This window comes from Phasianus colchicus, chromosome 16 (genome assembly GCF_987193195.1).
Source record: "Phasianus colchicus chromosome 16, bPhaCol1.hap1.1, whole genome shotgun sequence".
Taxonomy (NCBI): Eukaryota; Metazoa; Chordata; class Aves; order Galliformes; family Phasianidae; genus Phasianus; species Phasianus colchicus.
The window spans coordinates 3,376,101-3,402,467 of record NC_143451.1 but is presented as its reverse complement, the minus strand read 5'-3'; the positions used below and the strand labels follow the sequence as shown (position 1 = coordinate 3,402,467).

General features: G+C 48.7%; 1 protein-coding gene and 1 pseudogene across 4 annotated transcripts; one reads left to right on the top strand and one right to left on the bottom strand.

Annotated features, from left to right (window-relative positions):
* The first annotated feature begins 158 nt into the window (after positions 1–158).
* Positions 159–26,339, top strand: CFAP70 (cilia and flagella associated protein 70). 3 transcript variants are annotated; one of them, XM_031595319.2, is made up of 28 exons: positions 159–340; positions 550–682; positions 3,512–3,698; positions 4,047–4,145; positions 4,396–4,475; positions 5,492–5,668; positions 5,989–6,171; positions 6,611–6,702; positions 7,756–7,855; positions 8,810–8,944; positions 10,235–10,402; positions 10,630–10,710; positions 11,209–11,300; positions 13,945–14,005; positions 15,087–15,278; positions 15,893–16,024; positions 16,675–16,800; positions 17,296–17,429; positions 17,507–17,622; positions 17,783–17,959; positions 18,861–18,971; positions 19,379–19,467; positions 20,155–20,307; positions 21,055–21,216; positions 21,624–21,713; positions 22,707–22,808; positions 23,044–23,091; positions 26,206–26,339. In XM_031595319.2, the coding sequence occupies exons 1-28, from the start codon at positions 159–161 to the stop codon at positions 26,284–26,286; spliced, it is 3,483 nt and encodes a 1,160-aa protein (XP_031451179.2). In that variant the 3' UTR covers positions 26,287–26,339. The 3 variants fall into 3 exon arrangements, with proteins under 3 accessions (XP_031451179.2, XP_031451180.2, XP_090007744.1); XM_031595320.2 differs by lacking the exon at positions 26,206–26,339 and adding an exon at positions 23,891–23,978; XM_090151618.1 differs by lacking the exons at positions 159–340; positions 550–682 and adding an exon at positions 749–1,125.
* LOC149915728 (endogenous retrovirus group V member 1 Env polyprotein-like) lies at positions 23,029–26,338 on the bottom strand (annotated as a pseudogene). Its single transcript, XR_016471720.1, has 2 exons — positions 26,200–26,338; positions 23,029–24,886 (listed from the first exon to the last, which is right to left on the bottom strand). The product of XR_016471720.1 is annotated as an endogenous retrovirus group V member 1 Env polyprotein-like (transcript).
* Positions 26,340–26,367: the final 28 nt, after the last annotated feature.

Below are 26,367 nucleotides of genomic sequence, written 5' to 3'. Positions count from 1 at the left end.
GGCAGGGAACAGGATGCAGATTAGTCTGAGGGTGCTGGGGGCACGTTGACATTTGGTTTGGGGAGACGTCCCCAGCCCCACAGGGGCTTGGCAAAGGCTGCCCACATCCAAGATGGCGCCGAGATTGGCACACGCTTCCCTGCGCTAAGATCTCGCGAATGTTGGCAATCTCGCGAGATGAGCTGCGTTGCCGTGGTTACGGGAAGCCAGGCGCGGCGCTGCCCGCCCCTGAGGCAGCTGAGGACCGGGGTTCGCGTCCCGCCGCCGCCGAGCTCGGCTCCCGGGACTCACGTTGGTTCTTTGGCCGCTCCGCACGCCCAGGTCTCCTCCCGGCTCCTCGGTAAGGGTGCTGGGGGTCGCAGAAAGCCCGCACTGAGATCTTGGGAAGGGCCCTGCTGCTTTTGTCCCTCCTGTGGGCTGCAGGCTGAGCTGAGGGACGGGCGGTCGGCAGGGCCTCGTGTCTCTCCTCCACCTCAGGAGGGTGGGCAGACCTCCTGTCACAGCTGAAGGAGAAACATTTCCACGTTCCTCTCATTGTTTTTCCCGCAGAGCCATGGAGGTCCCAGCGGGGCCATCTGCCACCAAGGAGTCCTGCCCTCCTGATTCTACGGCTGCTCCCGGCGAGTCGCTGCCGTCGCTGAGGAACGTGGTGCAGATCACTGTGCTGAAGGCTCGGGACCTGGTAAAGCTCTGCTGGAGTATCTCAGTATCTTTAATTAATGAGAGCTGAGCAGAGAAGGTCCTGTTGTTTGGTGAAAAACTGAGCATGAGCCAGCAGTGTGCTCTTACAGTTCGGAAAGCAAATGGCATCCTGGGCTCCATCAGCAGAGGGGTGGCCAGCAGGGACAGGGAGCTGATTGTCCCTCTCTTCTCTGCTCCTGTGAGGCCCCATCTGCAGCACTGTATCTAGGTGTGGAGCCCCCAGCACAAGAAAGGGAGCTGTTAGAGAGGGTCCAGAGGAGCCACGAAGATGATCAGGGGCCTGGAGCACCTCCCCTATGAGGACAGGCTGAGGGAGCTGGGCTTGTTCAGCATGGAGAAAAGAAGGCTGGCGGGGTGAATCATTGCAGCCTTTCAGTACCTAAAGGGAGCCTACAGCCAGGAGGGGAATCAACTCTTTGAAAGGTTAGATAACTGCAGGACAAGGGGAAATGGTTTTAAGCTGAGGGAGGGGAGATTTAGGTTGGATGTCAGGGGGAAGTTCTTCATTATGAGAGTTGGTGAGGTGCTGGAACAGCTGCCCAGAGAGGCTGTGGATGCCCCGTCCATCCCTGAAGGTGTTCAAGGCCAGGTTGGATGGGGCCCTGGGCAGCCTGGTCTGATATTAAATGTGGAGGTTGGTGGCCCTGCATGTGGCAGGGGAGTTGGATCTTGATGATCCTTGAGGTCCTTTCCAGCCCAAGCCATTCTATGATTCATTGTATGACTTTTTGTGCTGTGATCCCACTCTAGAGCAGGTGTGAGGTGGCAGGGCTGAAAGAGGGCTGTTGGCTCCTGGCTTCTGACCCACACTGAGGGCTCACTCATGCAGACTAAAAGATGAGAAATAATGGCCTTAAGTTACACCAGGGGAAGTTCAGATGGGATATTAGGGAAAAAAAAAAAAGAGCTGTGATACAGTGGCACTGCTGCCCAGGGAGGTGGTGGTGTCACCATCCCTGGAGGGGTTCACATGGGGATGTTGCACTGAGGGATTTGGTCAGTGGGTATGGAGGGGTGGGTTGGGGTTGAACCTGGGGATCTGAGAGGTCTTCTCCAACCCTAATGATTCTATGATTCTAAGGCTTGAGCTTCTCTTAGATTCGGGAATGCACCTCCTCAGCAGCAGTCCAGAGATGCTCTGGTGCTTTGTTGGTTTGAAAAGTGTCTCTGTGCATTCTCTGCCTTGCTGTCTGTAAATGGCTGCTTTTTTTAAGGAAATCACAGTGAAAACTATTTGATGAGACAAATAAGCTTAAAAAGACCTGTCCCAGCTTATAAAGCCAGATTTTCAGCCCAGCTACCACAGTGTTAAATTGAGTTGAAATCAATGGAGTGGCTCTAGATTTCAAAAGGTGGTGACTCCAGTGCAGTTACAGTGCAAGACTGACCCAATTCAGACTAATACATAACTACTGTGATTTCCATGTGCTGTGTGATAAGCCCAGCTGTTCTTAAACTCTTCTAGAGGAACTGGCATTTAGGAGGAAATGCTTGTTGCTTTGCTACAGCTGCAAGCAGAGAAATGGAAATCCCTACCTCAGCTCTTGCAGCAGAGAGAAAAAGCAAATCAAAAATATCTAAAAAAAATATATGTATATATATATGTGTGTGTATTACTGTTGCAGTATTTGAGTTCTTCTCACACTGTTAGGTGTACAAACAGCACTTTAGGTGAGAATTAGAAGGTAAAGAGGAGGGAAGCCATGCTGAAGATAATAGACCAGTGGTCTGATTGTGTCTGGTATATTGCTTTGTCTTAGTAGGGGCTATGGCTAAAGGGGGGAGGCTTACAAACATACAATAATAGCAATAATATGGAAAAAGTCCAACTATGTTAAACATGAAATCTGTTTAATTAGAGTTGTAGAGAAGAATGAGAGGAGAATAAGATAATTAATGGGAAAGGTTAATTGGATTCTTCTGTTTAGCCTTTCACATAACGCATGGTCAAAGAGACAGTCAGCACGACGGAAAATTAAAACCAAGTGAATGAAGTCTCATTTTGTGCAAAAGCCAACATGGAACTAATTAACCCAGTGGCATGGAGAGCAGGAGCTCAGGGCTCAGCCCCTGCAGGTTAGGCATCCTTGCTGCTGAGGATGAAAGAAACACTGTTTGGGTACAGTGGTCCCTGCGTGCAGGGAGGGTGGACACTCTTCTCTGGATGGAAGAGAGAACTGTGTTTCTCCTGCAGGGAGCTCCTCCTGTAGCTGCTGTCTCATCTCTTCCTTGCCTTGCAGTGGAAGTGCCTGCTGCATAGGGTTGTCTGGGTGTGTGCTGTGCTGTCACCATGCCTGTTCACCTGTGTTTGTGGCCTTTTGTGGAGACGTGTGTTAAAACTTCGACCTCTTCATCTCTGTGTAAAGCTGGCCTAGCAGCATGTTCCAGAGCTCCCCAAAGAGCTTGCTGGAGCCATGACTTGATTTCTGGGCTTGCTGCAGCCATGTGATTACACAGCCATGTGAGCTCAGCCATGCAGCTCAGAGACAACCTTCTTGGGACACAACAAAAATCCCATCCTTCCTGAAAGTGCTGTGGGATGGGATATTTTTGGGATATGCTTTAGATATGACTTTCATCCCCTTCTTAATCCCTGAGGCATCACAGCATGATGGAGCAGGAAATGTCCTTCCTAAAGACAGGTCTCAACACAGCTGTGATCTGTACTTCTTCCCCATTCTTGCAGTGGAACAACCAGAGTCTCACCAATGTGTTTTATCCAGGTTGGGGAACTGAAGCTCCCTCCTGGAGGTAACTTTGTTCTGTTGCAGACCAACTGCTTTATCTGCTATCTGTCTGTGTTTCACAGAAAAGTATCAAAAGTGACACGTCGATTACACTGGTTCGTGTGGAGTACAATGGAGTGATCCTGGGAGACTCCTCCAAGGCTGATGTCTCACCAAACGGGACAGCAAACTATAACTTCACGGCCAGCTTTGAATACAGCACTGATGGACCCAACTCTTGGGTCAGCATTGCACAAAAACCTGTACTCTGTAAGTACCTGATGCAGATTCTCACTCCTTGGAGGGGTGGAGGCGTTGCTGTCAGCTGCTGTGCTCTGCCTTATTGCTGCAGGAGTCGCATGTTCAAGAATAGCATTTAAGCAGCAGCACTGGGGGAATCTCAGCCTTTCTGTTCTCCTCTGTGCCAGCTGGAAGAATCCCCTTTCATGTTGGCTTGGCCCTTTGGCTTCACTGTTCTTGTCAGCCATGTGAGGTGATACAGGAGCACGTGCTGGAGCTGACACAGACCCTTTCCAGCCCCTGCCAGAACTTGCTGCTCCAAACTTCTGTGAAGCTGTCTGAGAAACACTGCCAGCTCCTGTCTATTTTTCTCTATAGTGACAGTGATAGAAGTGTTGCAAAAGGAGAAGAAACAGAAGGAGGAGAAGACTATGCCACTTGGCCAAGCTGTGTTGGACCTTCTACCTCTGCTACAAGGTACAACATGGACTTCCACAGCTTCTGTAAATGCTTCCTGCTCCCTGGCACTGCTGGTCTTTGCTCATAGATTCCTCATCATAAATAACCTCCTCCTGACAAAAACTGACTTCTTAGTCTTTAGAAAGATGGGGCTAAAGGGAAGAGCAGCAGCAGCTCAGCTTTAGGAGTTGTAGCAGCACAACTTTAAGGCTGTAGTTTTCTGCAGAGGGTCTCACTGTATGCTTTCCTCCTTGCTGGTTCTTCTCAGGACAGTGTTCATTTACGGTCTTGGCTCCTTTGTATGCAGTGTCTACCTCTCCATCAGAAAGCCTTCACCCGGAGGCCAAGGTATGTGGAATTTGGAACTGTTCCTTTGCTCATTCGGCTCTCTGCTGCTTTTTAATGGGGCAGACGAGCATTACTCAGCCACCTAGCTCGTCACAGATATATTACAGCCCTATATATTAAAAGCTTGGAGGCTTTTCGTACTCCCATTGACGTCTGTCCCAAGGTGCTTATGATAGGTGAGGTCATGCTAGGAAATGCTAATGTGTGCAGCTACCAAATTGCCTTGGAAAAAAATATTCAAGATAGAAATCATAGTGAAAAATCAGAAAAAGGCAAAGGCAGGATTACCTGCCCAACTTCATTAGTCTTCCTTTCTATGAATAAAATGTCTCACAGTCTATTACTGCACAACCTCCAACTGCCTTTCCTGCAAGGCCCTCATTCATTCAGCAGATTGAAAAGTACCCAGTGAATAAAACAGGGAATGAAGTAAAGAGACTGGAAAAATGTCTAACTTTCCTCCCGAGTCTCCATCTGCTTACCACCATGAGTGAAGAAGGTGGATTGGTACTGCATTTGCACTCCTTTATTTAAATGATATAATAAGCAAGGAATGGGACCAGCCATTAGGGAGGACAGATGATGACAAATGCTGAACAGCTGGCTTTTCATTGTGCAGCACCCATCCGGGGTCGGGCAGGTAGCTAATGACTGTACACAGTGCATGGAGATAGGGCAGAGCTGAACTACGGCCACAGCTTTCACATGCTCTGAATCACGAGCATTGTTTTCTATCCCTGATGTTCTTTTTCCTTTCTCTGTCAGAGATCCTGACTATACATATGCTGTGCCTCCTGTAGGCTCTGATGTGAACACACAAATATCACAGTTCAGACATAGGAAAGACTGACCATGCAATTCCTTTCTTGTGCCAGTCTGTTTTCTTTAACCTCTGAAGTGAGGAATAAAATAACATTATACATTCTAGCTTTGGGTTTCTGCTTGCTTCTCCCTGAAGAGCAGAGAATTATACCTGTCTAATTATTAGCTGTTTTTTAAATCATTTTTCCCCGCAGTGTGCTCTCGAAGTGTCTGTGTGTACCAGAAAGCCCCTCCTTTCTGCAAGTCAGCTTTCAGATGGTAACTTCCTGAGTGTCACGCTGGAGGCAGCTTATTCTGTCCCTGAAGCATTTGTTCCCACTGGACCATCGCAAAACTACATGGCTTGCTTGCAAGTTCCAGCAGTTGGGAAGGTGAGGTTGGGTCTTGGCACAACTAGGTGGGTGTTGGCTGCTGCAGAGCAGGTTGTTGTCCCCCACCATGGAACAAATGAGCAGGCTGGTGTTTCTTTAACACAGATAAAAGACTGCATGGTAAGATTTGGGTTGAAACTGGCAATTTTTTTCCATGCCATGATTTTTTTCTCCCTTCTTTGTATGCATGTGGTGGAGTGTGTTCTTCAAGCCAGGCCCCTGCACTGCTTCCTTGCTTTGTTAAGCACAGCTTGGAGCAGCTGGCACTTGCTCTTGCTCGTGTTGGAAGCAGAAGTCTTTTCATTCTTGTGTCTCTTTAGAAAGAAGTCCCCTTGCTCTTCATGAATGGCATCCTGAAGCTTGGTGGTGAAAAAGAACCATTACCCCGACCCAAAAAATGGTCTCTTGCTAATATCATGGCCTCTGGTGCTCTGAACATACCCAACTCCTTCATTCTTGGTGGTCCCTATGAGGATGAGGATGGAGAGCTCAACAAGGCAAAGGTGAGGAAGGGCTGGCAGTGTTCTGGCTGGAACAGGCCTCCCTGAAGGCACTGATGAAGGCTTTGAGAGACTTGTTATGGAAGGACGGGGGGAGGGTGGGTGGTCAGTTTGGGTGCAGTGTCTGGGTATGGAGGTGGTTCTGCAAGCCAGCAGGCATGCTGGCTGACCACAGGCATGCAAACACACTGCAGTAGAGCTCCCAGGGGTGCATGTGGCAAGTCTGGTCCTCACTCCCTCACTGCTGGGCTGAGGCTTTGTATTGCCTCTTTGTGAGCCAACTTACTCTGCTAGGGGATCCCATGTTGGGTGAGTGGGACACCTCTCTGAGTCATGTTCTATCCCAGGGAACATTTTAGAGAGGTGATTTGGGGATGATACAGGCTGTGGAATTTGCTCTCCTGGCAATATACTACTCCTCACCTTATACTACATCTCCCAGGACAGGAAGTTTAGGATCCAGGCAGAAAGCATGAAGAGAATCGTGTGGGACACAGAAAGACGCTGTTACCTGGATCCTGCTGCAGTACTCATGTAAGGGGCACAAGAACCTCCCAGCACTGAGTGATGAGGGAAACTGCTCAAGAATGCACTTAGTTGACCTGTCTTGGGCAGTGAGAAGCAATGCGCAAACATTCTTAGACCTCTTATGTGGCCATATATCTCCTATGCTGTCTGCTGGCTGGAGGTGCTCGTGGTAGCAAGAGAGCACTTTAACTGCCTTTAATTGCTGGCAGCAACTTAGCTCTGCAACAGTGGGAGAAGACAAATTGGCTGTAGTTGCTGTCTTCAGGCTGTAAATGCTCTCTTTTGCTGCCAGCAGTTGGAGCTGGTTACTGTTCCTTCTGCAGTGCAAACACTTAATGATGGCTGTGTTCCCTCCCATGACCTCTTCATCACTGTCACCTGGAGGTTTGAAGGAAGGGGGGACAGTCATGGTGAACCCACACAGCTTTCCTCTTAGCTGCTAATTGAGTTTGGTTGAGTTCTCAATATATTAAAATCCTTTCACTCTACATGGGCACTCTTCACTTCTTTTTTATTGGATAAACAGAACTTTTAATAGCTCTAGGTATGCTCAAGATCAGGATAGGCATCTCACTTCTCTTTGACTCCTGCAACGTTCTTGGCCTCAGCTTCACCATGGCTGTGCTTTTCAGAGCCAAGGAATTTCTCATTTCTGTCTGTTGGGGTTTTGTTCCCTTTTTAACCACATCCATACATACTCCGCAGCCTGGGATCCACTTTGGATTTATACTAACATTAATCATGTTTCTTTTTTTCCTTTTTTTTTTGCTTCAATTCTGATGTCACCAGGAGAGAGAAACTGTGTGTGTTGCTCTCACAATCATTTTATAGCTGGTAGTGCCATAAACGCATATAGCAGTGGATGGAAAGGAACGTGTCCCAGGTCTTCCTAAAGTACATGTCTTTCAGTGGTGCAATGCTGGCTGTTCTCTCATGGGAGTAGGGCAGTGTAAAGCCAGATAGGGGGCTTTGGGACTGCTGGGACAGAAGGGAGGACAGCATGGCTAACTGGAGAGAGCTTGGGTTCTGCAAATTCTCAGTGCCTTCCTCTGTCTTCAGCCTGAAGAAGCGCATCGCGGAGTGCCAGTACTGGCCTGTGGAGGTCTGCAGGATGCCAGTGACCTCATCCAGCAAAGGGAAAACCAGCAAAGTTGACAAGGTAAAAGTGGGGAGGGACATGTTGCTATGGCTTATGAAGCAGCGTTGTGTCATTGAGTACTTTTTTCCACGCCTTTGTTACACCAAAATCAGCCTTGAACCAGCCAAAGCAAGTCAGAGGGCTGGAGGCTTTGTGAAGGGTTTAATCAGCCTTAGAGAGCTGCTAAATAAACAAAGGAGGGTGAGATTTTTTTCCTAAAAGCTTACAGGCATGTAGCTTGGTGGAAAAGGGTCAGGGAGGGGGCACTTCTTGAGAAGTGAAGTAATTCATTAAGCTTATCTTCAGCCAATGTTGTTTTGGTTTTGGGTTGTTTTGAGCATCTTGAAGAAATTCATGCCTGCTTTCTGTGGGTGTAAATAAGCTATGCTTTTGCACCTAAACTGAAGTGATGTAACAAAGAAAGAGCTCCTTTGCTAACGGTTCTGTTCCTGACAGCTGATTCTGTGAGAGTCCCTAATATGTCCCAGGGCAAAGTGGTGTAAGTTGGTGTAAATCTCATTCGTCGCCCACCGGTGCCAGCATTTTGCAGCTATGACAGAGATGCTTCACTTTACCCTGTCTGCTGCTGGCCTAGGCACTCAGGCCTCTGTAGCTACCTGACTTGTATCAAACCTGAGATGCTCGCAGCTTTCCTAGGATCATTTGGATTCCTAACCAGGTTGGTTGGTAATTTAGCAGCTGTATCAGGACAAGACTGCGCCGAGGAGTGGCATAGTGTGGGCACTGGAGAGAACAGCTGCCCTGCTGGGGTTGGAATAAAATTGATATTCTACATATCGAATGACTCCAGTGTTTTTGTCTGGGTTGTCTTGGCTGTGTGCCAGTGACAGAGCCCCTGGCTTGTCAGGTGCTTTGCTTTGCTGCATGGCCTTTTCTTAATGGGATCGGTGACCTTGTTTCCTTAAGAGAATAACAATCTGTTCAGTATCTCAATGCCTTGATCTGTGTTTCCAGGGAGATGAGGACAGGCAGATTTTCTTCCACGGTGTGGCATATGTCAACATGATGCCTTTGCTGTGCCCTGGCGTGAAGCGGATCCGAGGAGCTTTTCGTGTCTTTGCCTACCAGGACAGTGAGGTGCTTGAGAAGGTGAGAGCTGGTGAAACAGCCAGGCTCCGTGCCACCTCTGCAGCTGCTTGTGCAGGATGGGTGCAGGCAGGGTGAGCAGTGTGGTGTTTGGGAGCAGGAAGGATGGGCAGAAAGGTGCTCAAAGGCCAGCTCTGAGAGCTCACTGCTCTTCTGGTGCTGGAGAGCAGTGACACAAACTGCTAGGTGCGGCCATTCTCAAAGGAAGGTGATTGTTGGATGTGGGTGAGCAGGTTTAGGGGCTGGGGGAGGCTCTGGATCTCAGTGCACTCCCTTCTCTGTCAGCAGCTGAGTAAGGAGAGCTGATCTCACTCCCCACTCAGGAACACAGACAAATGAACTGCTTTGCTGGGAAGAGCAAACAGTGGCTCTAAAAGGATAGCGTTACCCCAGGCAACAACCAGAAAAGCTGTCACTGGAGCTCTTTCAGCTGTAGCTCGTGGAGGTTTATTTGTCTTTAGCTTCCCCCCCCCGCCTTGTTACTAAAAGTGACAGTTACATCTCCGTTTTCCCACAGTACTCCTGAAACAGACCTGAGCTTGTTTCAGGAGGGCAGATGCACAGCTTGCTTTCACTGCCCACATTCCCTTAGTGCTAGCTGCCCATGCCATGGGAGCTGGGGGAATTACAGCCCATCTCCGTGCCTCACTGCTGCTGCTGGGTGCCAGCTGCTGGGGGAAAAAGCAGAACCTGCCACAGGGCTCAGCTCTTGCTGGCCCAACTCTGACAGCTGACAGCTGGGAGGGAGCCCTGCCTGGGTGCTCACACAGTGTGTAAACACACAGAGTGAAAAACCTGGTCCCAGCAAGTTGCAGGTTTGTCAGGGAAATGACTCTGCTTGGGAAAGCAGGCAGGGAGCTGAGTCACCCCAGGGCAGGCTGGGGTGGGTAGCCAGAACACAATGGAGGGCAGACCTAGGGTGGGTAGCCACTGCTTCTAGCAGTTCACATCACCAGGCAAGTCCATGCCTGTGAGGCAGACCAAGGATCGAGCTCATACAAGAGCCCAGGAACACCGCCCCAGTGAAATTGCAGCCTTTGAGCAAGGAGATTCCAGTGAGGCTTTCTCAAGCAGCTCTTTTCTTAGCAGTCAGACCTGAGGTTGTACAGCTGTGTGGTATCAGCTGGCCTTGAGCACAGGCAACTGACTGTGGGGAGAGGATGAGGTTGCAGAGTTTCTTAATGTATTTAGACTCTGTCTGTGTTCTGTGATGTGAAAGGTTAAGGCAAAGGAATGCCTTGTCCTTTGATTCCCTCACTTCTGTCTTTTCTTTCCACCCTCTACCCCCTTCAGACTAAAAGACAGCAGAGCGTTCTGCGGGATCTCCGTCCACAGATCAGTCTGATTAAAGAAGGATCAGGGACCCCAGGAACCAGTTCTTCTCTTTCCAGAGCTGTTCCCAGTAAGGCCCAGAGGGAAGATAAGGAGAAGATGAGCAGAGAACAGGAATTCAGCAGAAGGGTGAGATCTAGAGACGCATATTGCAACACACTTGGTCCTTTTCTGTATCAGAGGTAATCAGAATTGGGGACAGATGCTGCATTGCCTTAGCCAGCTGAGGGATGCTCATCACCTCGAAATTTTAGTAAATGCTATCTGAACAAATGTACAACGTGATCACATCCTAAATTTATGAGGGCATGAGGTTTGGATCTGAAATAGAGATGTCTTTTCTTGCTTTTCAATAGACATCCAATGTATCAAAAATCCATTCGTCAGATGTTGCTGAAGAAGCTGCAAGTGTCACACCTCTCAGCCTTGATGGAAAGGTAATTTTGTATGTCCAAAGAAAAGAAAAGACTGCTAGACCATCACTGCATCAGTGTCTCACACCTTTCACGTAATTAAATTATTTAAGAGTGAGCTGGAGACAAGGCATGTTTTACGCAGATGCTGTCCTGGAGTTCTTCCAGCAACGTCCAGCTGGAGGAAAGTCTAGCATCAGGCCTCTATAAATAATTAGGCATTATTTAGACGAGTTTCTTCCTTTTTGTGATTTCTTTCTCAAAATATGTAGAATGCATATTCATTTTCCAAGCAAACTGATCGGCTGGGTGTTCTCATTTTGTTTTTTTTTTCCTAGACTGACTTCTCAAGGTGAATTTTTCTACTGTAAATCATTTTTGAGTGCAAGTTCTAAAACAAGCAGGATCTCTGCAGTTTAAAGAGGATTTGCTGAACATCTCTAGCTAAATGTTCAGTTTTTCATCTTGTCACTAATGTCTTGAGATAGCACAACACTGAGAGAGCAATGTTTATCTTCACAGCAATATGTTGAAGCAGGAACATTCCTGGTGATGGAGATAAAGCTGGACAAGGCTTTGGTACCCAAACGACTGCAAGAGGAGCTCACCAAAAGGTGTGTAAAGACATGCTATAACTGGAGCTGATAGCTCAGTTCTGCAGGATACAAACCATGCTGTACAGGGTGCCTACCCTTTGAAGTACTCTGCAAGCAGCAGTTGAAGGCTTCATCCAACGCCCACTGAAATCAGGAGGACAGGGCCACCACGCTGCTTCAGCAGTGGCATTGCCTGGGTTTGGAAAACAGTTGCATTCATCTGAGTTGGCATCTCTGCACAACAGTATCTGTGTTCCTGTACAGGCTTTGTTTCCCATTAATCCCCCTGTGCTTGCCTCTTGCACGTGATGTTCAGCTGCTTGGTCAGGGCTAGCCACCAGTGCACTGCACAAGGTAGCACTGCTCTAGCTTCAGAATAGCATTCTATTGTTTTTCTTGAATTTTCTCACAACTTTCTATCCTTTCCTGGGCTCTGGCTTTCACACTCTTCTGCTGTAGAGCTGTGCTCTCATCTCTGAGGCTTTGAGGCTTTCACAGTGTGTTTAATTTAAGGCAGTTGCTTCCTGTCCACAGAGCAGTAGTCCTGCTGTGGTGCTACCTAGGGAAGACCTAGCATGTATAATTTATTGGATAAAAAAGAGAAAATACAGCAAATGAATAAACCATATCGTGCACAGGCAGTATATCTCTTTCAGCCAGAAATATGAGCAGAAACCACACAGCAGCAGCCATTCTTTCAACAGGAAGTATGTGTATTCTCTTTTGTTCTGCCTGCTGTCTTCCAAGAAGACAGGTTTGAGGAAAATGAGCCTCCCTTACAGTAGACTTTCCCCCGAGCTTTTTTATTTGCTTCCTACTCTACTGCAGCTTGCAGAAATTCAGTGTAATTCCTCTTTGCTCTCCTGCCTTGTGCAGCTGTGGATGGGAAGCCTGGAAAATCAGATCTGAGTGGCAGAGAGGGTTCTTTCTTGGAGGGGCTTCAGCTGATGACACATACACGTGTCCTGGCACACATACTCAGCAGTTATGCTTTTTTGTTGTTGTTTTATTTTTTCCCCTTATTTCCTGGAAGGTGGTTTGAATAAGTAGCTCGTTAGCAAACCACAACTCCCTTTCTTGGACTGCATCCAAAGTTTCCTGTCAGCCTCCGCTTCTGCTCGCTTACTTTGCTTGAGTTGCTGTTGTGCTCGGTTTTCTTTTTCTCATCTTGAAGTGAAGCAGTTTGGTTCTCCTTTGTGCCACTAGCAGAGGTAACATGGCAGTGATGGGAGCTCTTCTGAAGTGGGACTGTGAGTGTGGGCGCTGCATTGTTCAGGTTCAGTGGCTTCCCAAGGAGTGGTGCCAGATCTCTGCAGGGAGGCACTGCAGAACAAGAGAGAGGATCAGAAAGCACGGCAGGGTGTGCAAAAGAAGGAAAAGGACATGTTGCTGCTTATGGTCACAGTGCTTTCCACAGACCTGGCATCTTCCCTAGTGCCTACAGCAGCCTCATGCAGAGTTAGATGACTGTAATCGTGTCTTGTGAGGATATGTCCTGCGTGGGATGAGGGACCAGCAGGAGCAGCAGCTTTCTGAAGGTTATTTTGGAGCTGTGCTGCAGGCCTCCTGTTGAGGCTCACGGGCAAAAGCAGCTGATGGGGGATGACAGGTCCATGGGGACAGAAGCAGAGGCTGTGGCATCACCGTTCATGTGGGCGAGGTGAGAGTTGAGTCTCTCATCACTGAAACCTTTTGGATCTCTGAGAATACAGAGAAGTGGTCAGAGACCTGAACCTGGGGAAGTCGGCTGCCTGGAAGCTGTGTAAGCTGGCAGAAGAGTTACAGGATTTAGCTTTGGTGTGGGGGAAGCAGTTTGCTTTGCTGATTGTGTAGGAGCCAACACAAGGATGTGACAGCTTTTTTAGTGGGCAGGATTGTGTTCTAAGGACCGAAGGTGCTCTAGTGCCAGCAAACAGGAAATCTTGATAAAATCTCAGTGAATTTAGACTGTTTTGACTCTAAGGGTTTCAGTACTGTCTTAATAGCAATCCTAAGGACCTTTGGCCAGTATTTGGGAGATCGTTGTAACCCTAGTGGTGGTACAGACAGGAGTGATACAGGGTCAGTGCATGGCCAAGGGATGAGGTGCCACAGCTGTGTGGTGCAGGCCAGGACCTGATGGGTGGGATGGCCCAGGTTTACCATGATAACATTCTTCAGAGCTGTCCTATCTTCAGAGCTTTGCTACCTTTCCTGCAGATGTTCTGGCAGACCCAGGAGGTCATGAGTTAAAAGAATAAGAACCTGATGAGAAGATCATCTTCTATAGGAGAGTGGTTTTGATTGCCAGCAATAACAAATATTAACCCTACCCACTGGGCTGAAGTTTTACGGTAGTTTTTGTGTGATGGGTCCATCAAGCCTGATGAAAATAACAAAATAAATCCCATCTAATCCCTGGGGAGTGTAATCTTCAGCAGGGAGTGAAGTAGTAGCTAGTTCTCTCAAAGCAGAATGATGAGCTGCAAGCATTGAATATGGGTGCTCTGGTCTTTACACTTCATTCTTGGTCTGACCTTCAGTTTCTTGCACCTTGCTCCCTGTAAGGTGTCTCTGGGACGTGACAGCCTGCAGCCCTCACTCTGCAGGTTGGCTGTGCTTGAGATAACCAAGCACTGCTGACAGGGTGTCAGGCTGATCCCTTCTGTCTTCACATTGACAGGGTCAAGGAGATGATTCCTCCTCGCCCTCCGCTGCCTCCCCGGACTGGAGGAGCCAAGAAGGTATGTGCAGGAGCCTATGGCCTCATCAACTCCCTGCCACCTCATTCTGTCTTCATCCCTCTCACTTTAGAGATTTTCATCTTCAGTCTGAGCCCTGCAGCAACACACAGATGAGATTTACAGAGGAAGCATGCAGAAAACTTCAGGATGTGTTATCTTTGTAGTATTATGCCTTGGGAAATCATTTCTGGGCTGTTACTTGATTTGCAGCCCTTAAAAAGAGAGAGATCTAGAAACAGCAGAGAAGAAAGCAGCAGTGTGGGGGTGTTTTGAAAGTGAATGATGCTGAGGAGAGAGGTACCAGAGCTGTCTGTCTCTGGGCAGTCCAAACAGTTTCTTGCCTCAGACTATTCTGTGTATTTCTTCAGGCCCAGACAAATATGAACAGAATCAGCCCCAACCACGCTCAGGTCCCCCAGAATATTTTTTTTAGGACTTTTGCATGTTCAACTTCCTGACCCCAGAAAATGATCAGAGAACACTGGATGGTTTTCTGTAGGTACAGGAGAGCCATTGAAGGAACATGTCCTCAGATGGCCCCTGGCTGATGGGAAATTCAAAGCAACAGTGGGGGACGAAGCAATACTTCAGTAGCTGACCCCAGTACTGCTGCAGAATTGATTTTTGCTGGACTGTTTGGAGTGCACAAAGTGATACGTTTTGATTATTGCCGTGCATGGAAGCTTCTACCACTGAGATTATGGATATTACAGGTCCTTCTGGTGGGGGGGACTGGCCTGTGGCTTTAAAGGGCTCTCAGCAAATGAGCTACAGCTTATTTGCAGCCAGTTGTATTGCTACAGAAGAGGCAACGAGGACTGAGACAGTGGATTCTGATTGAAAAATGTAGCAGGAACAATATCTAATTATGAAGGAACACTTCTGTATTTACATGCAGATATTTTTGCAGCCTTGAGGCATGGACAGGAAAGGCTGTGTGACAGACTAATTGCAACTTGAGTCAGGTGGAGTTAATGGGAGGCGTGGGCTCTGGCAAATAAAACACATTTCAAGGTTGATGGCATAAGTGACTTTTGAAATCTGATTACTTATTTACTTCTTGATGTTCCCTATTTCCTAGGCTGTGGAAGATTATCACAAGCACATCGCAAGCATTGCTGTTGCCATCCTAAGTGAATATCATGAGCTGTTTGGAAAGCAGCCGCCAGACCAAGGAGCAACAGACCATCAAACCCTGGAGGAACAGAAGCGTCAGCTCAACTTTGAGCTCAATAGCTCTGGGAAATATTTTGCTTTTAAGGAACAACTAAAGGCAGGGATCCATTGTGCTGTTTCACTTCCTTGCCCGTTTTGTCCTGGCAGTTTCTCACTGAGGAACTGCTGCTCCACAGTGATAACTTAGCATGATGTGTTGCTACAGAATCCCTTCCTGTCACCGAAGGCTGTTGCAGAGATGTGGGGAAGGCTAGTTTTTTTCCTGACAGAGCAGGCTGCTTTGGTCATGCACTAGGAGAACTTTTCCTGTCATCACGGGAAAGCTGCAAATCCATTTGCCCCGTATTGTATCCTGATGAAGACAAAACTGATTGCTTTGCACTCTCAGCCTTCCCAAGGGAGAATGGGCCTCTTCACATGTCCTCAGAGGGGCTGAGGACCTGTGTGTCAGGAAAGCAAGGGCAGAGAGTTGGGAAAGGAATTCATCCCTGCTTGTTTTGTTTTGCTTTTTACCTTTATTAAGTGCTGGGCTGGATTTCTTCCTTAGAACTAAGATGGAGCTTCAGACAGTTGGAGTGAGACTCCATGATCTTTGTGGGTCCCTTCCAACTCAGGATATTCTCTATGACAATCCATGTTATGGCTCTGTATTATTATGATTATGGAGCTTTCAGGGGACCTGCCACGTTCAAGTGTTACATGTCTCCACAGTATGCTGTAGTGAAGATTGTGAGGGAAAAATACCTGAAGACCACAGCATTTGAGTCCCAGGAGCAGTTCCAAGCATTTCTCAGTGAGCTGTATGTGTACCTTGTGGATCAGATGCACGTTGCCCTGAACCAGGTAGGGAGAAACACTGGCTGGGATGGGTAATTTGGGATACAGCTTCACTGTGAATCCAGAGCTTGACACCATTTCTAGCGAAGGTACTTTTGCCTTCAAGACACCTGCAGGCTTGTGCTTCCATTTGCTGCAGTTATCACATATGGGCCCTGAGCCACATGCAGAGGCAGGATCTGGTGCATCCGTATCCCATTGCTGTGAAATCCAGACAGTGAAACTTGTGAAATACAGCTGGTAACAGCTGCTGTAGCTGGCTCATGGTGAGGGTGGCTGGATCTCTGCCATCTGCTACCCCCCACACCTAAGGCAGAGCCTTCCAGTTTGAGTTGAGGTCACTAGTGACACCTCAAAGGATGCAGAAAGTGTTCTTAATCTGAGGGATACTTTTATTTGCCACAACTGCAGATGATGGGTATTACCCCTTCCATTTGTGGTAAAAGTGCCTGAGGATTGTACAGCTTCACAGGACTGCAAGGCTGTGCCTCCAACAGCTGGAGGCTGGAACAGCTTTCCAACTCACCCAGCCTAGCTGTGCCCAGGTGTGCTCCATGTAGTGTTGGGCTGGGGACTGCTCCTGCCATGAGATCACACAAAGTGTTCATACCCTCCTTTTTACCCTGGCTAGGGCTAACTCTCTCACTTCTTACCAGCTACTGTATGAAGAAGCTGCTTCTCCTGCCCCTCGAATCCGCATGACTGATGAGCAGCTCTGGCTTTTTGCTCGTGAAGCTGAAGTCAACAAGGACTACAAGCTGGCATCGCTCTACCACCAGCAGGTAAAAGAGCCCCTGTCCCTCCCTGTCCCCATCCCATGTATCTGGGATGGCAGCCAGACCACCATCGGGGAGGAGGTGAACATGAGCAGGATACTCACTCTGAATGTGTGAGGGATTTCCTAGGGAGATGCTGCTCTCTGGAGGATGTGAGGCAGCAGCTGGCCAGGTCGCTGGAGTCTTCAATTTCAAGGCCAATGGAAATGGGATGAGCCAGTCCTAAAGGCACGCCGGGTCAGCACTGGGGGCACTGGGTTCTCAATCAGGTGGCTAAGAGAAGGCCAGCTTAAGCTGGAAGATACTGAGAGGTGAAGGAGGCTTAGAGAAAGCTCAGTGTGATCCCAATTAAGGGAAACCCTAGAATGTGATAGACAGGGGCTTAACAGTTGCTAAACTCAGCCGAGCAAAGGTATGATTGTAGCAGAGTTGTCTTCTCAGTGCACTGTGTGTGCTGAGCTTGATGGCAGGAGCCCTCCAATGCTGATCTCTTGTGTCCAGAGGATAGCTCAGGACCAGCACAACATCCAGTACTGGCTGGACTACGGAGCATTCTGCCTCCTGCTCGAGGACACCCTCAAAGCCCAGGAGTGCTTCCGGGAGGCTCTTTCTCTGAACCCACATCATGTGAGAAGGTGCTGTGTGCTCCCAGAGGGTGGGAAGGTGATGGGTGTCCTGCATGCTGCTGACGGGGAGCTGTTTCTATCCCCAGCTTGCTGCTCTGTGGGATCGTGGCAGTCATGCTGCAGCACAATGAAGAGGCAGAGATTTTCTTTGAGGATGCTTGTTGCTTGGAGCCATCCAGTGTTGTAGCCTGGACACTTTCAGGTACAAAAGCAAGCCAGCTTGTGTGCTGAAGGCATTCCTGTAGAGCCGAGCCTTGCTTCTTCTCCTGCTGCTCCTCCCCACTGCTGTAATCTGAGGACTAAGGGAAAGATTTTACTGAGGGCTAGATTTCTGCTCATGCTGCTATTTCTGTATTTGATAGGTTTGTTCTGTGAGCTGCAGAATAACTATATTCAGGCAGAAATGGCCTTCCGTGAAGCCAAGAAGAAACTCCAAGCACAGCAGGCCAGGGAGGGAAGCATCTCTGGGAAAGGGAGAAAGCAAGTCAGTGCTACGTCTGTGAGGTCTTCCAGTCCAAGCCCAGAACAGCTCTTGCCAGGTAATTTCTAGCAAAACCAGGAGGTGCCTTTATACCACAGTGAGGGGCTCAGGGCAGAACAGTGAGACCAAAGAGGAGAAGTACGATCGGTGAAGGACACAGCGGTGGGCTGTGAGCTTGAACACACTATGAACTATGCCAGAAACAACAGTGGCATATACACTGCTTTAAATGCTGAGGCTGAAATACAGGTATATAGCTGACTTTATCCAGAGCCTAAGAGAAGGACCAGTCTTTGCATTTATTTTTCTGGCCCAGCCCAGTGGTGATAAATAGATGTTTGGGCAGCGACCAGAGTGACTGGGGAGAGCAAATGCACCTTTCAAGGTTTGGAAGGGTAGGGCTGCCACTGTGACTGGTGTAATTTATGTTTGTCCAGGTTTAGCTTTCATGAAAGCTGTTGCTGTGACTTTCCAATACAGTTTGGATTGTGCTGTCTGACCAATTCAAAAGGAACAGAACAGCTGCTCAGAGGCAGTTCTGAGCTGAAGGCCTCCTCTGGGGGCCTCTTTGAGTCCAGCTTTACCCCAAGCCAGGGCTTTCTGTCCCATGTCCTAAATATTTGGCAAAGCTGTGGAAAAGATTGATTACTTTTATTTTTGACACTATCACCACTCCAAGCAAAGCGCCGCAGACAGGCAGGCTGGCCTCCAGTGTCATATGCCAGAGGAAGGGATATTGCCTTATTTTTATGTGTTTCTAGCTTCATATGATAATCTTGTACTCAAGACTCCAGAGCCAGGTATTACCTCTTGCAAGCTATTTTCATCCTATTTATGGAAATCTGATGGTTCTTGTGTATTTCCTCTTCTCCCATTTCTCTGGAGTTCTGCTCCAAAATGGCCAGTTTAGGGCAAACTCTTTTGCTTGCACCTAGTGGCTGCTGGGGGTCTCATTGCAGAGGGGGTTCCAGATGGCTCAGCCAGCGAGCTGCCAGAGACAGGGGAGGAGCCTGCCCTAGCTTCTGTGGCACCTGAGGAAGAGGCTTCAGCATCGGAGACAGCCTCAGAAGGTCAGGGAGTGGTAAACTGGTTGTGGGATGGAGAGCCCAGGGCTGGGAGATGGCTTTATGCAAGCAGCAGGGAGGGAAATAACTTGGGAGCAGTGGGCTGTGGCCTCCTGATGCCAAGGTGAGACATCAAGCCTTGTTCTTTCCCCTTAGCTGGGAAACCTGCAGCAAAGCTCTGCTTTCCTCTGGATGGCAAAGAGATGGCAGTGCTGGGGCCTTATGGCTCCACTGGGCTGTTCTGTTCTCATATCCATAAAAACAGAGGCCCTTCAGGAGAAAATGCTGAGTTAATAGCTGTTTGAGCCTCCCCTGCCATCTTTACACTGTGTCACTTTACACTCTGTGCCTGCTAGGGGCTCAGCCCTGCTCTTGTTTCAGTTTGGGACTGATGGAGATGCGTTTTCTTACAGATTCATCCCCTGTTTCAGGACACAGGGAACCTCTCTGCACAATCTTCATGAAGACAGTGGAATTTCTGATGAAATTCAATGCCATCCAGGTCAGCTCAACATGGAGTGAAGGGAGGGAAGGGATTTGCAGTTTCTTTCCCTGGGTTACTACCAAACTGGCAAGCTCCAGCAAAGGCCCCTGTTGGGCTTAAAGAACACGCTGAGGTTACTCCAGCAGCAAAAGTACTGCCCAGAAATGCAAACCCATGGTCAGGCAGAATGTTAAGACCAAAGTGCTGCTTGGGAATGAAGACACCTCAGGGAGACAGGGCTCTGGGACTGCATGGATGTGGAGGGAGCAGCCAAGCCAGACAGTGCAGGGGTGTCCTCTGTACATCCAGAGATGAGAAGCATTACTGTGATGCTTCCAATACAGCAGTACTCCTTTCTTTTTTCAGACATTTGCTTATGTCAGAGTAATTTTTGTGTCACTTGTAGGATGTCCCTGTTCCACACAGCCATCTCTATGACACTTCTCTGACTGCCATATTAAGCTGTCTGCTTTCATTTTACGTGGCAGAAAGAGCTGCTTAAAGCAAAACAGCCCTAAAAGTAACGGGAAGTAAATTTTCAAAGCTGAGGAAGAAAAAAACCAACTCTCATCTCCTGTTTGTGGAAGTCAAACAGGAGCAAGACAGTCCTCCTTGAAGAGCACTCAGGGCAGGAGCAGTGTCCTCCTGGGGATGCCTGTGCTTTGCCTGCTCCCCCAGCCATGCTGCTGTGCCATTCCTTTGCAGTTTGTTCATATGGCACTTGCCCATGAGCTGCTGATCCAGCAGGGAGGCCCTTCCAGTGCTTACTACCTGGCATTGGCCCAGACATGCTTGCTGAAGGAAGAGTTCTCCAAATGTGAAGAATGTCTCCGCGAAGCCATTAAGATTGACTTCCTGGTAATCCTTCGTGTTTGCAGATGCAGGATGCTGTCCCAAAGTAGCAGACAGGCTGAACGCTGCAGCAGACCCCACTTGTGTTGTTTGTGTGTGTGTGTGTGTGTGTGTGTATGTGTGTGTGACCCTAGAGTCCATGTTTCATTTCCACTTGAACAATTCTAATATTAATCTGTAGCAGTTTCTCTGGGGGAAGGCAATCACAGCTGATTAACCATCCCAGGCTGTGGCTGCAGCGCTGCCCTCCTCATTACCCAGTGTATTATTTGCTGTCTGTCATCTTCCACACACAGACAGGCAGCATTTCTGAGTGAGGACTCCTCTTCTGCATTGTCTGCTTTTCTTTTCCCTTTGAACATGTATATCCTGATCCTTTTTCCCTACGTTGAGAGTCAGCCCCTGTTTCACGGGGAACAAGGTCGCTATTCAGCAGAGAGAGAAGGCAGCTTTTCAGAGTTGGGTTGAATGGAAGGTGCGGAGGCTTTAAAGCTGCCATCTCCAAATGCTGCTTGCATGGTACCTGGGAGCCTTGCATGGGCCAGGATACCCTGCAGGGAAGGCTGGAGGGTGCTTCCATTGCTGGTGTTATGCAGACAGCCTGCTGACTTGATTTTTATTCCATACGTAGAGCCTGTCCTGCTCCCATCAAATGCCTGTCAGCTCCCCCCTTTTCTGATTACAGGGTCCTCCTCCAGGTCTCTCTCCTGCCTGTCTCCAAGCCACGTCTCACTCTTGGCTTTGTGTGCACAGAATCCCGATGTCTGGGCTCAGAAGGGACACCTGTGCTACCTGAGGAGAGACTTGCAGGAAGCAAAGGAGTGCTACGAGCGAACTGTCAAATTTGTGGAGGATGCTGCAGACATGCATTTTGTCTACCTGCACCTGGGCTCCATCTACCTGGAAGACAAAGAGGTGAGGAGCCATGCAGGAGTGGAAGTAGGGCATTTTCCACAAAGCATCCAGTAGATGCCAGATCCCGGATCCAGAACACCATTACCTGTAGCTATAGCTGAGATGCAACAGTGCAGCAAAATGTTATGGAGTACTGAAGTCTTTGGAGCATGGAGCAGCCCTACTCCTTTGTGCCAGATTCAAGTCTCAGGGTGCTGCTGAGACTCGAATTGTATTGATGAGGGTGTATTTTACACTACTGCATTAGTTCCTGGCAGCATAGAGCTTTGGGGCAATGGGAAAGCTCTCAGCCTCCCAGCAGTGAGGTGTCTGAGGCCCAGAAGGGATGAGGTGTTGGGCAAATTCCTGAGGTGAGAGGCTGTATGGAGGGGATGCAGAGAACAGTGTGATCATCTCTCTCCTGGCAGTATGGCAAGGCAAAACAGATCTACCTGCAAGCCTGCAAGAGCTCTGCATCCTGTCTCACCTGGCTGGGAGTGGGAATTGCCTGCTATAGGGTAAGTGCTGTTAGGTGTGAGATCCCAAGTTCACATCATCTGTGCTGTCTTGTTCTGTGTGCAAGGCTTGCTTTTATTCTGTGCTTAACTGTGAAACCGATGTTCTTGGAAGCTGTCATGTGCTGTATGCTGTCATGGTCACAGGGTGGCACCCTGGGCTGCTTGTATGGGAGGTGGAAAATAGAACAGTCAGCCTCAGTACTGCACCAAGGGCAACGTCCCTCCCCTCCTTGTCCCACTGCCAGGGCCCTCAGCCTCAGGATGTCATGGCATGCACATCATCTGGGTCTGGGCTCTGCCCCGAGTGCCTGCCAGCACATGACCTGCATAGGGTTTGATTTTTTTGGGTGGTCCTTTGTGGAGCCAAGAGTTGGACTTGATGATCTTTGTGGGGCCCTTCCAAGTTGGATATTTTATGATTCCTAACTTTATGCACATCACCACACAGGATTGAGCAGGCTGTCAGCAGTGAGGAATCTCGGTGCTTTCCCTGCCCAGAGGTATCCAGCACCTCTGAAAGGCTGCCAAGGACACCCAGACACTGCCACCAGCAGCGCAGTGTCTCCCAGGGGTACACCTTGCATGCTCCCTCCAAAGGGGTTTGGCTGAGAGAACCAAACAGAGGAACTCAAACTCCTCTATTTCCCCTTTGGACAAATGTAAGCCTCCTACGAAGATGCAGACACCAAAAACAAGGGAGCTGAGTGGTGTCCTGAGAGCTGGCTGCAGCCCCTTCTGCCTCCAGAGAGCCTCTGTGAGAAGAGGCATCAGGACCAGAGTCATGTTTTGAAAGATGCATGCATGCCAGCAGGTCCTGAGAGCTCATGATGGAGCTGGACTGCTTGGTTCCTGCAGGCAAAGATGTCGGTACCCAATCTGTTGGTTTCCTCCTGTAGTGTTTTTTTGGCTGTTGGAACAGGTGCCTGCTCAGTTGTGAAGCCATTTCTGTATGCTGTTTGCCTTTTCTCACACCTCTCTTCTTTTCCACTCAAGCTGGAAGAGATGGTGGAAGCAGAGGATGCTCTCTCTGAAGCCAATGCCCTAAACAACAGCAATGCTGAAGTGTGGGCTTACCTGGCCCTTGTCTGCTTGCAGGTGAGTGCCCAGCCAGCTCCTCAGGGGAGCCTGAAGAACACCGTGTCTATCCCAGGGCTACAAATGGTTGGGGGAGCAATCACTGCAGTGCTCAGATGGCACAAGCAGCGCCCTTCCTTGCTGCTCATCAGTGCCTGCTGGGACCTCCCTGAGCCCACTCCTTCCCCCTTCCCTTTCCCTTTTCCCCGTTCCCTTCCCCTTTTCCCCCTCCCTTCCCTGCTGTGCTGTGTTGCAGGGAGGGCGGCAGCTGGAGGCAGAGCAGTGCTACAAATATGCCACAAAGGTGAGTGTGGGCACCAAACCCTCCTCCTTCCACGCGTGATGTGAGCATGGGCTATTTCTTTTGGCCCCCAGCCGTGGCTGCTCCTCTCCTGTCGCTCTAAGCTGGTTCTGTTAAGGGCAGAGCATGGAGGGGGCCATTTTCATTTCTCATGGGGTTCCTGGGGGGGATCTCAGCACTCATGGGATGCCTGATGCAATTTCCCCATGATATGCAGAATCAATCTCTATAACCCCCTTTTTCTTGAACCTAGCAAATTCTTTTGCTAGATTACTCCATTCGGGAAAAGGGAAGTTCTGAGATAACTCCCACTTTCTACTTTCTGCCTTAGCTTGTGCTTTTTCCATTCCTCATAACTATCCCCAGAATTTTTGCATATCCATAATACGCATCTCATCGCAATACACATTAAAACGAGCATGATGATTATAATAATACAAGCCACAAAGAGTTGCTTTGGCCACACAAAATTAGGTAACCAACTGGCGAGCCGTTCCCATAACTCTGTAAACCCAAACGAGGTATCATCCATCGATACCTAATGAAGCAGTCTAGAGTGCTCTCGGATGGCTTGTAGGTCCATCTCAACTTTTTGAGTCCTGTCTACATAAGCACAACAGCTCTGATTAATCATCACACAAACTCCTCCCTCTTTAGCCGTTAGGAGGTCTAGAGCCATTCTATTTTGCAGCACTACTTTACTAAGCGCTGAAACCTCTATTTCTAATGACTTGATTGCATCAGCAGTTGCATTTTCTATTATTTCTAAGGTGGCTGAAATATTAACAATTGCCTTTTCCAGTTCACTTGCCCCAAGAGATGAAACGAACCATCTAACAAGGCTATGGAACCCAGCAGGCTTGTCTACCAAAGGATTTGATGCCCTCTTCACTAATTTCCCAGGGGTTCTCAAAACTCCTGATTTAGTATGGTTATGTATGGAGACGTAGGGTATCAGTGCCCCCAGTGTACAAGTGCCCTTCCAGCTTTGTGGTAATGATTTCCTAGCACGTCTATCTCCACACAGCCACCACAGTCCGTCAGGGGTACACCCAAAATCAAACCAGGAACTATGGTTTAATGCTATCTCCACTGGGAGGGGGCACTGGTTATCCCCTGGACATTTGGTGGCATTTAAATTTTGAAATTCCCCCATACTCACTTCCCCTTGCCCTTTTTCCAGGATTAAAGCTTCCCAGGGTGGTGCCTGTAATTCGTAACTGGGAAAAGTACTGTTCTTATAACACACATGCTCAGGGATTGGGCTTTGTGGGGAAGGTAACGGGTGGGTTGTCATTCCCCAGCATAATGTTTCTCCACTAGGGAGTTTAGTTTCGGACTGTCCCAGCAAACATTTCCCTTCTGGTACCTTCCACCATATTGTGTCATTCCCAGAAAGAGGCTGAACCTGGAAATTGTCATATGGCCAGCTCCAATTTGAATAAGGTATGGGAATTCCCATTAAGGGAAGCTCCATTTTCCCATTCCTGGGTATTGCTGTACAAACCCAGCAGTTCGTCAGATTGAGACTCTGGGCCATTGCCTGAGTGACATTCAGGTAGCTGTTATCCTTCCATGCCACAGCAATCCTTAGCAGGCTAGTTATCACACACAGCTTATACATTCTTCTTAAGTGTTAGCTGAAGAGGTCCTTTCTTCTCTGCTGTCCACTGGGGTCTAGGTGCCTTCTTTAGTCAGGTAGAGTGGATCCATGGTGTCAGTCCCTCCAGCTTGGCAGCCGTGTGCGTAGTTAGAAGTACTTGATATGGTCCTTCCCACCGCAGTTCCAGTGGAGAATCTGAGAGGGATTTAACATACACATAATCTCCAGGTAATGCATCGTGCACTGATGAATGCATCCAGACCCCGTGCTCTAGTATTAAACACAGCCTTTTCAACGCTTCTCAATTGTTTCTGTCAGCTAATTACACATCTGCTCAAAAGCTCCTCACCGATTTGTTCCGAAATTCCCTTCTGCACAGGGCATGGTCTTCCATAAAGGATTTCAAATGGACTCAGTCCTTCCTTGGTTCGGGATTTAGTCTGAATTCTTAAAAGTGCCAGAGGCAGTGCCTGTGGCCACGGAATCCCAGCCTCTTGGCCAAGCTTTATGATTTGCAACTTGATCAGATGGTTCATCTTTTCCACTTAGCCACTTGACTGCAGCCTATAAGGTGTATGTAATTGCCAATCAATTCCCAATAGTGCAGATCTGCTGAATTTCCTATGAGTTGTTGAATGCCTATTTCTGATGCTGGGTCTAGGGAGGTTTGTTTCCTCATCCTGTTCCTTAACCTATCCAGAAATTCTCAAGGAGTTTCCTTCAGGCTTTGCCTTCCTGCATACAATGCAGCCCGGTTAACTGTCTTGGGGATAGCTCTTTCCATTCCTTTTATCACCCACTCCTGGTAAGATCCCTTCTCCCTGTAGTGTCTGGGTCCCAATGAGGATCCTGCCTTGGAAAGTGATCCTTTATGTCTTCATGCCTTCCCTATCTGTCATTCTCAGCTAGATCCTGTGCCATCTTTAAAACGAGGTCCCTTTCCATCCCAGCCATGGCACCTAACAGCAGCTGGATATCACTCCAGCCTGGGTTATGCTGTAAGACCAGGTACTTGAAGCAACCAGCTACTCCTACTGGATCACTACGATAATCCTTAACTATCTTCCTCCAGCTCTCTAAATCCTATGACGAGAATGGAACTGTAATCAATTCTGCCCCATCTGTCCCACTGCCTTCTCCCAAAGGGGCCACAATCATCCCCCGTTTCTTCCTAATCCTGGCTGCTACAGGGGAGCCACGTGGGGTTTCTGCTGGAGAAAGGCAATCCCTCCCCTACTGATATTCTTCTCTCCTCTCAGGGTCCCCTACCCTGGGACTAGCCTGATCGTGGTCTAAAGATGCTCTGGTTCTAATTTTCTTGTGAGCTTAGCACATCTCTGCCCTGTGCTGCAGGCGGAACAGCCTCAGCTTCCCGTTACCTATTCCTCGGCGATCCTTTTCCAATGCTAATCCTCGTGGGTCCCATCCCACAGTTCTTTTGCCGCTCGGGATGGTTTGGCAGAGTAAAGAACATTTAATCACTTAAGTTTTGTCATCCCTTAACTCACCCCCAGCTCGGCTTGGAGGACTCGTCCCTACTGCAGGAGCTCCACGCCGCCCAGCAGCGCTTCGGCTTCGGCGACCCGTCCTTCTGAGCGAGGCGGTCACGCGTGGTTCCGGCGCAATGCCATTACAGCCATCACTCTTAACTCCCGGCTCCCGCTCCTTGTTCCGGT

What these genes read in the sequence shown, in the direction of transcription:
- CFAP70 (XM_031595319.2), top strand. Translation starts at nt 159, where the DNA reads ATGTTGGCAATCTCGCGAGATGAGCTGCGTTGCCGTGGTTACGGGAAG. An exon ending in AACAGGAATTCAGCAGAAGG is followed by an intron (nt 10,403 to 10,629) that starts GTGAGATCTAGA and finishes GCTTTTCAATAG; the next exon opens with ACATCCAATGTATCAAAAAT. An exon ending in TGGCCCTTGTCTGCTTGCAG is followed by an intron (nt 22,809 to 23,043) that starts GTGAGTGCCCAG and finishes GCTGTGTTGCAG; the next exon opens with GGAGGGCGGCAGCTGGAGGC.